A 15000-nucleotide genomic window follows, 5' to 3' on the forward strand; every position below is an offset into this window, starting at 1 on the left:
TGTTAATAGATTATTTTCCTTGCACAAGACTCTATCATCTCTCTATGTAGTAAATAACTCAGTGCAAGAAAAAAAATATGGAACATTAGGTTATTTGTCATATACCTTATTTTTCGTAATTTTAAATTTTCCGTAGTACAACCTGCGCCACTGGTCACAGCGACCAGGAATACGGTGCGCAGCATGGAAATGGCTTACACTCTGGAGCCAGCGCTCTCCCAGTCACAGCTTTCGCACATCACATTCTACATTCGTTTATCGATGGAAATAATGATAAAGCCCCCTTCTAAGCGCCAAATGAGTCAAATCACACTCCAAGAAGTCTGTACACTCTTGGCGAGTCTTTTCCGTCATTCTGGCCTTCTCTCATGACAGCAAGTTTGCGTCATCCGGCCTGTGGCCATTTTGCCCCGATGACAGCATGTTCACATTTGATAAGGGTCAGTATTGAAATATATTAGATCCAGGTCCAACATACTTTCTTACACCTTTGTTGATGTAGATTTACCAAGGGTTGATTCATCAGAACATCCTGGGAAACAGTTTTTAAAATTTACTGTTTTGCTTTATATAAAATTATTCAACTGCCTGGGAATCTTGATGCAACAAAAATGTTTTACAGATCATCAATATGAAATGAAAGGTGTTGCTTGTAATCATTGTGGATTTAGTCTTATCCTAGCTTAGATGAAAAGCCTGTGTGTGTATATAAAGTAATAACTGTCAGTATACAAGAAGATCTCCGATTTAGAGACATTGATATGAAGGTGAAGTTTGACATTAAACTGCATTTACTTTTCATAGTTTTCTTGGTAGAGAAGATAGCCTTGCATGTACCTTCTTTTGAAATTGTATTAACACTTGTATTATTAGATGATAATTTCTGACAATACTTAGGGATGTTAACTAGGTGAACATTTCCCGTAAACTAGATAATAGTGAGGTTGAAAACTTTTGCTTTGGCGAAGGAATCTAGGGTCTATATATTGCTTTTTTTTCTCCCTTTTTTCCTTCATTCTTTCTTTCTTTCTTTTTGCTGGAAATTAACATTGATTCTTTTCTAGTTACCCCTGTAAGAAATTACTGTTAACCCATTAGGGCTAGGATCCTTTGCACATAAATGTCCTTTGTAATTTTAGTTTTTCAAGTGCCTTTACACATAGATGGCTCCATAAGTGTCAATTATTAGTCCTACCTATTCTCACTTATTTACACTTTTCTTTGATTTAGAAAAAAAAAAATCTAATTTTATTATAAATATTGTAGATAGCATTATGATTACAATAATAGTGGTATCAATAATAGCAGTAGAAAAAATATCTGGAAATTCACGGAAAAGGAAAATCAGGTGAGGTCACATAGGCCAACTGATTGACTCCATGGTGGCTGAGCACTTGAGGAGCCATATATATGTAAGCACAAATCACAAAACAAAACTGCCATGGACATTGTGCGTTCACAATGGCAGTGGGTTAACTTCCTTTAAGAAACTTGTTCTTGTTTGATCATGATGGACACCTAGTGTGATAGACTATATCCAATGGTATTTCAGACTGAATAGAACTATGTGTGCCAAAATTTATAAGTGAGTGGGAATTACTTCACAGGGCAAGATATGGGTCATTCATTTCCTGCCTTGTGAAATTGTTCTTGAGAAACATTCGTATTTCATTTCAAATTCCTGTGCACTTATGGATTCCAGTTGCAAAACAGTTTAGGGTGTCTCTCCCAGAAAACATATTATTTGTTCATGAATACACTTCCTTTTTTCAATCTATCATGAATCGCTTATATTTAACCTTTTAACAGTTGATGGGTAAATGTAAGGGTAGTTAGTAAGTTATTAATATAAGACCCTAATTTGCAGGTACTTGTATGTCAACAGTAGACCGTGGCAAGCAAACTGTGTGATTGAAAACCCCTTAAATCCTCCTCGAATTGCGGAAGGAATTGATTTGCATGTAATAGATCTCACCACATTAACAGAGGTAATTGTAATGTAGACTCTTCAGGTAGTTTCCTGAATTAAGGGTAAGATTGGATCATTGTAGTGAAAGGGTTAATTGGAGTATTTTATTTCCTTTAATAGTATGATCAGTAGTTGGTATTGGTGATTTTAATGTTGATGGAGTATTTTGTTATTTAAAATTGTTTTTTTGCTTTGTATTTCCTTATGTTCATTATCACTATTAACATAGTTGTTACATTTTTATTGTCATTTTGATGCAAATACAATTTTAGTTTACAGATTTCAGTTTGAAGTTCAAGCAGAAACACTGATTAACTACAGATGAATTATTTTCTGTATTTTTTTTTATGAAATACCATTTATTCCTTGGGAAAATGAAATTATTTTATCAGATTACTTAACCTGTTAGATGTTATTTTCTGTGGTTAGGTAATAGACCTGTTCTCTGATGATTTTGATATACTTTGATTTTTAAAATCATATTGATAAGAAGTAGAAACAGTAGGTAATAGGAAAAAAACTGAATAAGTGTTGCTTCCTCTAGAACTAACATTATACTTTCATCATGGTAGCAGACCACATGGTAAAGATTGTCAGATTATGATAGAGTCAAACAGCATAGGGTCATATGTGTTCTTGAATTAGGAGAGTTTTGTTTAAAGAATATAAGCTAAATAGATAGGGAAGGTAGGGATGGCCAGAAATTATTCTTTGGTATCATTTAATAATTCTCATCAACAAAAGAATTTATGTTGTAAAGTATTTTTCATGGAGAAATTGTTATGAACAATTAAGTAAATTTGTGTATATATATTCTTTAGTGCTTTCTTGCATTTAGTAGTCTATGTTCCTGGTCAAGTTTTTTTTCTTCTTCTTCTTCTTCTTCTTCTTCTTCTTCTTCTTCTTCTTCTTCTTCTTCTTCTTCTTCTTCTTCTTCTTCTTCTTTCTTTCTTTCTCCTTGACACCAATGTCTCATCACCACAGACCTTGCCAGAGGACAGATTAAAGAAACAAAGGCATGATGGAGAGTAGGGCCATGAAGAGACCCACTAGTTGATAGGTAGGCAGTGGTCGAGGGCAATGGGTGAGCATTATATGTGTTCTCTTCATTGACAGCAGCCACACAAGTAGTGAAAAAGTAATGGGAGAGCTTAGGAGGAGCCGTTGACAGGGTGAGGCAGAGGGGTCAGATAAGGCGTAAGTGCTATGTACCCCCACTTATACACTTTTTTTCTACTAGTAGTAGGTAGCGGCAAGTACAAAAGGCTAAATACAATTATGAAAACTTCAAGTGAGGTTTTGCTTTGTAAAACTATCACTTTTTGTAGAAAACGTCAAATTATTAGAGATCATATACCGCATTATCAGTATCACTATAATCCATAATTTACCACATTAATAATATAAAGCAGAGTTTTTTTCTGTACATGGAGTATACATAAAATCTTGCTCGTAATGAAGAGCGCATGCATACATATAGCGAGCACAAGAGCCGAAATTCACAGTGGGTTGAGAATAACCCTGAGGACAGAGAGCTTAGGGAGATGGAGTGTCTGTTCTGATGTCATTAAGGCTTTCCCAGGCTTTTACCAAAAAATGGATTTGCTCTGTGGTTGAGATGAAGTTTATAGATAACATTAATTTACCAATCTGATTAATTGAATGATACCAAAGAGTAAATTTTATGTATAAAAAAAAAAAATTGTTTCTCAGCTATGGCCATCACAAAAGATATATATATATATGTATGAGGGATTTGTAGGTGATGTAAATATTACATTTCTTGCATTATCTTGTACTGTGAACATTTTTATCACTTCTACAAACAGGTTGGAACAATGCTGCGATCTCACAAAGCATACACTCCAAATGATGAGTGCTTCTTCATATTCCTAGACGTCTCTCATCTTTATGTGGCCAGGTAGGCATACAGTGGCATGGGTGAGTTTTTGTTACATTTTTCATTTCATAAGGTGTAATGATAAGAATGTAATGTCAGGATTGTTTAATTTTTATTCACAATTCTTGCATTGACTGCTTTACTTTTTTACTTTTTGCATCTCCTAATGTTTTTTTATATTACTTCCCAGTGGAGCAGAGGACAGACATGGCTATGTTTGGGAACGGCACTATGGAGTGTGCTTGTCACGCCTGCCTCACAAAGACGTTGTTAACGCTGTTGCCTTTAATCCGAGAGATCCAGAAATGCTTGTAACTGTTAGTGATGACAACAAGATCAAGGTTGGTGTAGGCGAAGGATATACACATGAAAGATTTTTTCCTTTTCTTTTTCTTTGTTTAAAGACTGAAAATTATGTTTTCATGATCACCTTGGAATTTCTGGGCATGTGTTTGTTGTTGTCGCTGTTACTGGCGGTGGTGATTATGGTAATGTTCTCTGAGTGAAGAAGTGTATAGCTAAGTAACAAATGTCTTATACAATAATTTGAAGCTGATGCTACATGTCTTGCGATTTACCTCCTTTTTGCATGCTCTTAGTATACTGTGTATAAGGCCTGTTAAAAAAAGTTCTGGTTTCTCATCAGCACCCACTTTTGAAAATGGTCGCTGCATCTTTTTTCTTTCTTTCTTTCTTTTTTTCTTCTTTTTTTTCTTCTCTCTTTCCTTTCTTTTTTTTTCAAAAATGTGTGACAAAAATGCACCAAAAAAGCCTGCCATTTACAAAATGTCTTTGCATCCACTCAGGCAAAACGCACCATGCGTTACATGGCAAAATCAAGTAAACAATTGACCTTACAAAATGTTTCACAAAGTGTTGCATGGCAAACAGATAAAGAGTTGGAGTAGTTCATTTTGCCAAACAGCCCATCTATAAACAACTAAAATGGCTGTCACTTAGAGCCTTAAAAGTATATCTGTTCGAACTGCAACTCGTTTCAATTTACCTTTCTATCTTTGTTAGTCACTAAAATGGAAAATATGTACCTGTGGCACCAGTGGGTGTTGCCCTGAGGAGTCACAAATGATGGAATCTGTTCTGTCCTCGAGCTGAAAAACTAGCAGAAAACTCCAATGCACTATGTATCCACCAATTATTACCTTTATTTTCATTAGAAATTACATTTTTGTACATGCAGAGTTGTCCGTCTTATTGGCATTACCTGTAAGAAAGTACTCTTATTTAGCCTCAATGCAACAAGAAGAAAAATAAAAGAAAATGAATTTTGAAAAAGTTCTGATGAGAAACCAGGTATTGTTTCAATAGGCCGAATGGGAATAGCACTTGACAGGTGTATAGGTATTGGCATATAAACAGGATACAAGGTAAGTGGATTGTCCTTCCAAGGCTTTAGTTGATAGAACAAGAATACACTTTTAGGAGAGGCTCTTGTTGATTGATCCACTCGTAAAAAAAAAGAAAAGAAAAGAGAAAAACATATAGGCACATAAGATTTTCACCAGATGTCCCTGAATTTAGGAAATGTTGCCAGGATAGCACTATTTATTAGCATACCATGGAATTACAAAGCCAGACAGCACACATATACAAAGCCCTTCTTGTATGTGTGTGATCTTGTTTATCAAGATTTTTATTTCACCTGTGGTATAAGAAATTAGATCATTTTTCATACAGATAGTTTTTGTTACCAGTACTATTTTATGGTAACATTTAGATATGTGCAAATGATAGAATAGAAATTTAGCAAGTTGTACTGAAGTTGCAATGCCGTGCTTTTTGTTTCGTGACTTACCTCATCTCTGTAGTTTTTTATGCTAAGGTTTCTTTTTTTTGTACGCATAGCCTCTGTGTTTCACTGCTATATCCTACACGTTGTAGCTCTAAATATTGTTCTGATCAACATTTTTCACAGATGCAGATGCGCTGTGGTTCACTTGATATGCAGTTCATCTTACTGTAGGAGTGGTCTCACTGACTTACTTTTTTGGACATGCTTGGGCTAGCCTTATGGGCCCCTTGTTGTGTGGCATCTCATTACCCCAACACCACTGACGCTAGTGTAAATATTTAGCAATTGAAATATATATATAATAATGGTTGAAGTGATTTAAGCACAGATTTCATTATACAGACTCGGCCTTGTTTCCAGAGCCACTTCTGGCTGCCCAGCCTCCCATTTTGGAAGTTAATCCATGTTATTCCACAGCATATATGGTAACAAGCTTATTATTATTACAAGCTAAGCTAAGTAGTGTGTAAGTAAGCTGTGTGAATTATACAAAATGCCATTTTCATAGGCCTTGAGTTATCAAGTCTGAAATGTACTAGAGTAAAAGCATGAAGTCTAGAAATGTGTGGCTGGTTGGTAATAGTCTGTCCTTGATGTCAGTACCACATCAGGTGGAAACAATTAGTTCACAAATTACTGAGGTTGTCATAGACAACAAATCATTATTGTCTTTGGAGAGAATTGTAGGATCTGGACAAATAATGTTTGACATCTAGTGCTAGCTTCGTAGATGGGACTCTGGCCTGGCCAGAAGGGCAGTAATCCCTGACTAGATTTTGGTCCTAACATCAGACGAGGCTATTAGGACCCAGGCATTAAGGGCTCTGGGCTCTCTGGCGGCCACAGAGGCAGAGCAGATGCTTAGTTTAAACTGAAATTGGGTGAACCATCATTTGATACAAAGAAATTGTAAATTCAGTGAACATTTTGGCATAACAGTGTAGGATGGTATAAGAATGGGCCAAGTGATTTTTTGCCACCTGAAAGTTTTCACATTAACCTCTTGGGTTCAGTTGCTTCCCAGCAATCACATGGTCCCAAATATCAGGCATTAGACTTTCATGAACAACAGGGTGTATGCAAACACTCTTATTTCATGCATAAGTATAAACTTTTTTGCCCTTTTCCAATATCTATATTTGTCATTTGATATGCTTTATCTAGAGGGTACTAAACTGTTTTGTTTGCAGTCTCCATTTCATCCCTCTAAGTAGTCCATAACGCAGTGCAAGACAAATAAAAATATGTAACATTTTATATATGTCCTTTTTTTATTCTTTGGAATATTCAATTTACTGTAATACAAGCTGCACTGCCAGTCACAGAAATGGCCTCCTCCCTGGAGCTGGTGCTCTTCCAATCATGGCTCATGGACTCTATATTCCACACTCATTTATCGATGTGAATAATACAAAAGCCCCTTTGTAAACCCCAAATGAGTTTAATCACACTTCAAGAGGCCTATGCGCTCATGGCGAGTCTTTTCCGTCAACCTAGCCTTCAGCCGAAAAACTCACGACAGCAATTCGTTTCACCTGCACCTCAAGCAAAAAAATTTCATGATATGAGGGTCACATCATGAAGATCAGAGGGGTTAACCCTTACGATCTGAATGATGTTATGTTCCCTTCATGGAAAAATCTAGGTCAAGGGCTGGGTGGCATGAATAGGCCATCATCGGATAATATGGCTGCACGCTGGGTGACGCAAATTTGCCGTCATGAGCGAAGGCCAGGGTGACAGAAAAATTTGCTACGAGTGTACAAACCTCTTGGAGTGTGATTTGACTCATTTGGCACTTAAAAGGGGGCTTTAGTTTTACTCCCATTGATGAACGAATATAACATGCATAAGCCATGACTGGATGAGCACCAGCTCCAGGGAGGAAGCCATTTCCATGCTTTGCACTGTATTCTTGGCCACTGTGACCAGAGGCACAGGTTGTATTATGGAAAATTGAAAATTACAAAAAAAAGATATATGGCACAAATAACCAAATGTTGTTTTGTTTTGTTTTTCAATGAGTTATTTATTACATAGAGAGATGATATGGAATCTGTGCATGGAAAATAAGCTACTACCATATGGATAAAGCAAATCAAAAGACAAATATGGACATTGGAAAATGGCAAGAAAGCTAAATAAGTTTACACAAAATAACATTGCAAAGGGGAGGCACAGTCTTGTCACTGCTCATAGGTGTTTGTGCGCGCTGCATTCAGGATATGTTGGCTTCTTATGTAAGCCACTGCCTGTATTTTCAGCACCGTGATTTCTATGACACAACCGAATCCAACTGGTTTTTATATTGATTTATTCTGTTAAGGCAAAATAGAAAGGCATCTGTAACATGTCATGTTACTAGAATGGCAATTTTTCGTACACTTACATATCGCACACATATACCTGCGTTTGTTTGTTTGTTTGTATGTGGATGAGGTTATACATATGTTAGTGTATTGCAGATGTGGACCTTATATTATACGTGTCCTCACCTGCTATCAGTCACGCTAAAATGGATATGCACCATCAGGTTTGGAGGTCACGAAGGAGAGCAAGAGAATTGGGTGTTAACTTAGATGAAGTGCGGATGGCAAGGGAGCTTCGCATAAGTCACCCTAGACCTGATCAGCCACTACAACCTGCTGAGGCGCCCATAAGCCCGGAGAAAGTGAGCAGTCCGCACACTTACTTTGTAACGCAGTGAAGTGAGAGATACAGCCTTATTTATATATATAAGCTAATGATAAATTGAGATGTTGATAGTGTATATTGTCAAAACAAGTTCACATATTTGTGAAGCAGGTAATTTGCTTTTAAGTGCTGTGTTTCAGTAGCAGGGGAGGCTGTAATGAATTAATTTCCTCGAAACCATTTCAGCTATTCAGTAATTCCTAACCATGTCTGGTTTGGAAGAACAGATGTTTTCTACCCGCATTGTGGCATGCTTCGTAGAAGGAGATTCGGTCCTGGCCAGCATTGCATCATAGTTGACCTGTTTCTGTCTAGACTTACGTAATAGGTGAACCATATCTGACTGCCTGTAGGATTTAGACGCTTGGCTGATCTCCTTGAAAGATAACTACCCTTGCTAGGAAAGACCTTCAAACAGAAATATATATATATAGTTATACAAGAATTTAAAAGCTTTATATATAAATAGGTTGATGTATTTAAAATTTAAAAAGCAAAAAGAATTGGCTTTTACGGCAGATCCTTAGTGAATTTATGTTTTTGTTATAAAGTGAATAGTATGTTTTTGTGATATAAATATACTCTGTTATGTTACTGCAATGATGAGTTTTTTATGTAAATAAGCTTGTTATCAATTTCTTATTCTCTTTTTAATCATTCAAGTATATTCAGAGTGAATGTAAATTTTGTATTAATTATTAGGTGTGCTGTGATATTCTATTCAACTCTTATGGCTATGCAGTCTGAAATTTTGATATCCATTTCATATGGCTGTAAACAGTAAGAGCACATTGTAAATAATTTCATATTTTTTTAATGTTATTATTGGCAGTCCAGCTACCATGGGAAGACACCGTGACACTACTCAGCAAACCATGTCGATGAAGTCAAACAAATTAAGAAAATAAATGGTCTTCTTCCGTCTTTTCTTTAATACTTTCTAATCCTATCCAGCATGAAAAAGCAAAGAAATAAAAGAATATATGTAGGGTGAACTTTTTTCTCTTTTTTTTTCTGACTGGGAAAAATTGAGACATTATTGATACATGTAAATGAAAACAATCTCACGTTTTTAGTGTAAACCAAAGGCCCATGAATCTGTTTTTATAGTTTTATGCATTTTTATAAATTTTTGTGTAAGGTAATGTAATTATGCATCGAGTTTACAAGAAACTGATGCAAGTTTTGTGCAAATACGGTACATATTTTTCTTTCTGGTTTGAGGTTTGTAAATCTTCGTAAGATCTTTGTTTCCGTTACTGGAAATACATTTCACAATATTAAAATACACTCCTTTTGTGCAAATTTTTTTTAGTCTAGAAATATTACATATTGTAGGTTTAATGGTATTTAGTAATTCACAGTTATAATTCACAGTTAAGCAGTCAGAAAAATAGACAGCAGCATAGTGATTTCATTATCTGGTCACCAAGCACTTCTGATAATTTAGTATTTAACACACACACACACACACACACACACACACACACACAAACACACACACACAAACACACACACACAAACACACACACACAAACACACACACACAAACACACACACACACACACACACACACACACACACACACACACACACAAACACACACACACACACAAACACACACACAAACACAAACACACACACACACACACACACACACACACACACACACACACACACACACACACACACATACATTCATTCATTTATCTACCTAGACTGGGATTAATCAGTAACTTCTTTTAAATGCAAGACCTGAAATTGCTGGTGCACAATTGTGTGGTCTGTGTTTCCCAAGCAGCAGCTCTTGGAGATAAGGAGGGGGCAACAAATGTAATATTTTCAGCACATTCTACGGGTAAATGTTTTTCAAATATCTTCTCATTTTCTTTTTTTTCTCTACATTTTCAATTCTCCCTCTTGCAGAGTTTGGCATTTTTTTTTACCTTTCATCAATTGACAATCAGAGGAGCCATATTCCCCTGTTGCTTTTAAGAAATTGTATCTTATAGACACTGACATGTTGACAAAAGTTATGGTAAATGAGTAAGAAATATATGATGTCTCATTTTCCAGGGTGTTCAAAAGTTGCCGGCACCCGTGAAAATTTACACTTCACCTCACGCCTTTGGCGCTTGGCTGCCAGGCATTACCTGGGTAGCCCCCTACTTGGACCTAGGTAGCCTGCGCTACTTTGAAAACTTTGAAACACCCTAATTATCTAGCGATTGTTCTTGTGAAATTTATGAATCCTCTGGATCTTTAATACCCAGGATGTTAGTTTGTTCTTTTTTTGTTTTTTTATAGAATTTGTGGCATGATACCTACTTTGGCATAAATTTGTCACAATGAAAGTGATGGAAACAGTGAGAGTAAAGATAATGACCAGGCTAGTTCTTTTATTTTGTGTTTACTTTTAATATTTGCTTATTTTTGCTTATTTTTAATATTTTTTCTTTGTAATATTTTCATTTTTTATCAATAACATTTTTTCTGCCATTTTTTCTGAGTTCTTTCACACTTATTATATTTATTTTTTTTTTTTTATTATACTTCTCACATGTTTTTCTAATATATTCTCTTTCCTTTTTTTTCCTCTCTACATTTTCATTCCTTTCTTCTCTTTCTCTGCTTTATCACATTATTCTGTCTTCTCTCTTACTCTGTTTACTGTATTTGGATTAAGCACATCCCACCAGGTGGCATGTATATACATGCCATGACTGTTGTGGACAAAGTAGTGGGTGGCATCAAATGACCCTTCCCATGCCGTCAGTTTATCAGATGGAGCTTGTTTTTCTCCGATAGTAGCAGCATCATTTCTTTGATAAAACTTTTAGGCCAAAGGACCTAAGTGAAAGTATACCTTTAGAAATCATATATTTTTTTTTAAATTGTATCAAAATACAATTTTCCTCACAAACTACCAAATGAGCCGGGGCACAGACGGGGGAAGCTATCTATGTGCACCAATAGTCCCGAGATCACATCCACTAGCCACATTTTTTACCTGGCGTTTTTTTGAGTTAATGGGCTAAGGTTATGTATTTTGTAATGCATTTTAAAGATAGTTTTGCCATATTTCATTAATACTTGCAGGATTTATAGATATTAGATATATTAAAGAACCTTGAAGGATTCTCTTTTTCCAATAACACAAATTTCAATTTATAGATTTTATTAATAGAGCTCACCTGAAAAAATTTCCGTTCTTTGCTGTAAACTTCAAGAAAGAAAAAAGATTTTTCTTTTCTTTTCTTTTCTTTTCTTTGGTATAAGGGAAGGTAAACAATGACAACTTACAGCAATGCAACTCAATTTAATTCATCATAAGATTTTGATCTTCTGCTGTTGATTACAGAAAAGTTCTGAATGTGATAAATAATACAGGTAAACTGGGGGAGGGGGGGGGGGGAGAAGTACATGGAAAGATTTCAAAACTACTTATTGCAAACTAGACAATTACATCTAGCATTTCTTCCAGCTTTCAATAAAGATTGAAAGAAAAAGAAAACAAAAAGGTCATTAAAAATGTGTTCATCATTACTATAAAGTAAATATATAATGTATACTGAAGCTTATATTCTACAGTATTGTGTTCAAGATTAAAAATCAAATAAATTATAAATGTAATCATAATAAACTAGCATCTAAGGCAACTAATATAACTTTCACTTCCAAAGAACACAAAATCAGTTTAAGCAAGCACAGATGGCCATGAAACGCGCACACATACAATGGAAGGCAATCTAGTAAAAGTGGTAGTTGATATGCATGTGATGTATCCTAGTTGATACCAGTTAAATAATAAAAGTTACTAAGCTACTAGGGAATGCAGTTTACATAAGCAACGGTGTGTGTATATACAGAAGCATCTTGATCATCTAGGAATTAACTGATTGGGGAGGTAAAAAAGTTGTCCTCTTATTGTCTGAGAAATTAATTTCTCTTGGGCGATTATGACAGCTTGAAAAATGTGAATAATAAAACAGAAAAGTCAAGATCAAAGTCACAAAACATTATAATAATTTGCATTTTTTTTATTATCACCACCATAATGATAAAATCATTTTTAGTAGGTACTCTACATTTTCCAGGTACTAATTTTGTTATGAACATAGTTTAAACTAATATTCAATAACACGGTTAACTATTATGACACTTACAGTATACACAACCATTCCATGCCTTGTGTTGTATTTTCCTTTTTTATTATACTAAGCAGAGCAAGCCGTATTGTATGAACATTATTTTGCCCGAGTCCAACCTAGATAATCAAAACACCTCTTGAGACAAAAAGGAAAAAAAAAGTAAGCATGAATACTGTTCAAGATGTGGAGGAATCACAAAGGCTTAAATTTCAAGACAAAAATCAAGCTACAACTGAATGCCAAGAGATATATTCAAGGTATAAATTGTGCATATAAAACTGACTACAGGTTTTTTCTAAATGTTTCGTACTACCATATCAATTTTTCATCAGATATTACCTTAAAACTCTCCTCAAGGAAAGATGCTCATGCAAATCCCAGTTTCACATTGTGGGTGATGAATGCTTGTCCATTTTATTAGGCAAATAAACAGCAAGTGGATTTGGTGTCCCTTAATCAGACACTAACCCTTCAGCATTTTCATTCCAAACAGATTATTTTTCACTCTTTCTCTTCCCTCTGTCACAGCTACATTCTAAACCAGCTTCACAGCAGTATCACAACTGGAATCAACATTTTACGGTGTGTGAGCCTTCTTTCCCCTGCATCAGTTGTGCTTTCCTTTTATTTCTGTTTTAAAGTAGATAAGTTCACAGTTAGGAAACTGTATGATTTACCTTTATTTTCTTTCAATTTTCTTTTCATCATAAGGAAAAAAAAAAAAAAGATTGAACTTTTAATTTTGATATATGCTTTTACATACTAAGGAAAGAGCTGATATGTACATAAACTCTGCAATAAAAGTGTAAGGGCAAAGGAGAACTATTCCTTCCAGTATTTATTGAAGCCTCTTGTTTGAGAAATAAAATTATCAGCGAGGTATAGTTTTGCATCTAAAGAATTAATATGTTTCACTTGGAACTGCTGTCCTTACATCCACATATGGCAGTATCTTGAGAAAGAAGGCAAAAAGATATCTAAAATGATCACCAACAGAAATAATTTAAACGGTAATGTAATAATACATCAGACAATCCAAGACAGCAAACAACTACAATGGGGATTCAACGCTAACATGGAAACATGAATCACATAATATACAACGAATGCATCTTTGGAATATCTTTTCTACCGCTGCTCCCTGGAATATGTACAGTGCCACAAGACAGCCATCCAGTAACATTTTATGTTTCGTGAAATCTTCCTATCAAAAATATCCTTTGCTATATCGCCATCTTCTTATCTCCACATACTAAAAACAAGTCCTATAATACTGCAACTGACAGCATTATTTTGACAATCAGATAAGGAAATCTCTGCCTTTTTATACCTATACATATGTCCATTTACACATTCTCTCCACACAAATTTAAACAGTATAGCATATTTTCTGATCCACAGGCCATACACTTTTACATTTTAATCTGTATTTCCTTGCCTTTTTTTTATTTTGTTCTCCTTTTTTTTGGCATAGGACCACAAGCACCAAAAATCAGCATGATAATAACGTACACCAAAGAGTGATAATACAGGATCCACACACTAGTCATAAACAATCCTTTAAAATCCGAGGGAAGACAAGTCAACAAATAAGCTTTTGCATAGAATCTGTCCTTTGGCCAAGATTCAGCTGAAGGAACAAATTAAATGTATATTATGGATGAATAGTGGATTTGGTGCTTAAGAGAAGGAAACACATTTAAAACTGCAAGTTGTTTAAATAATGCAGGAATACTCTTTCTTTCCACATCAAGGAGTAGAGTACTCCACATACTCGATGCCCCCAGAAAACACTCTCAGGGTTTCCTATGTGCACTTTTCACTTCTCAGCCGATCCTGCAATGTGAAACAATTATGCCTCAAAGGTTAATCATAGCACTATTATAGCAGTCACAATGTTCTGATACAATACAATATTATAACTGGGAAAGCATATACTCTTAAAGTGTGCTGTATAAATCAGCATATAGTATAAAAGAAAAATAAAGATCTTTTTATCTTAAACTCTAAAAGAAAATATTTTCAACAGTTTCAAAGGTCTTAATATTGCAGAGATGTTAAAAACTCAAAAGTATTAATTCCAAACATTACTCTCAAAAGGACCAACCAAAAGTGGACAAGGTTACTACTCCACTAGACTTACCTTTTTGGAAAAAAAATTAACATATACAAAACCATTTATAATATGTGGGTGTGAAAAGGTGTGGAATGATTTCTGTAAATGTCTGGACCTTATCATGTCCTACACTCTAATGATGATAAATTATGCATTTTTGGTTTAATTAAAAGAGGAAACAAGACTATCTATGTATATGTCAGTAGCATGTTGCTGGTTGTTTGGAATTTGTTGTTTGAAAAATATTTCTGATCAAATTTCTGTGGTTTGGGCAGCAAGTGAGAGCCAGTATACCCCTTTCATACATCTTTTATGAACATAAGTATTTTTTAAACCATTCCTCAAATCCATCTTTATTCA

The 15000-nt window shown here is 35.0% G+C and overlaps 2 protein-coding genes across 8 annotated transcripts in view; one reads left to right on the forward strand and one right to left on the reverse strand.

Moving 5' to 3' along the window:
• The window catches only part of Fbw5 (F-box and WD repeat domain containing 5), a 30291-nt gene extending 20994 nt beyond the window's left edge, over positions 1-9297 (forward strand). For 4 of the 7 annotated variants that reach the window (XM_070126203.1, XM_070126207.1, XM_070126204.1 and 1 more), the window contains 5 exons: positions 1868-1988; positions 3799-3890; positions 4060-4210; positions 8213-8387; positions 8560-9297. In XM_070126203.1, coding sequence (XP_069982304.1) covers positions 1868-1988; positions 3799-3890; positions 4060-4210; positions 8213-8386 — 538 coding nt within the window. In that variant the 3' untranslated portion in view covers position 8387; positions 8560-9297. The remainder of the gene's footprint in view (positions 1-1867; positions 1989-3798; positions 3891-4059; positions 4211-8212; positions 8388-8559) is intronic. The other 3 variants (XM_070126205.1, XM_070126209.1, XM_070126206.1) reach the window with 1 other exon arrangement.
• A 2237-nt stretch (positions 9298-11534) lies between these two features.
• The window catches only part of LOC113802919 (E3 ubiquitin-protein ligase PPP1R11), a 32328-nt gene continuing 28862 nt past the window's right edge, over positions 11535-15000 (reverse strand). Inside the window, exon 5 of the mRNA XM_070126215.1 lies at positions 11535-14360. Coding sequence (XP_069982316.1) covers positions 14344-14360 — 17 coding nt within the window. The 3' untranslated portion in view covers positions 11535-14343. The remainder of the gene's footprint in view (positions 14361-15000) is intronic.

The sequence above is a fragment of the Penaeus vannamei genome, chromosome 10 (assembly GCF_042767895.1).
Source record: "Penaeus vannamei isolate JL-2024 chromosome 10, ASM4276789v1, whole genome shotgun sequence".
Classification (NCBI taxonomy): Eukaryota; Metazoa; Arthropoda; class Malacostraca; order Decapoda; family Penaeidae; genus Penaeus; species Penaeus vannamei.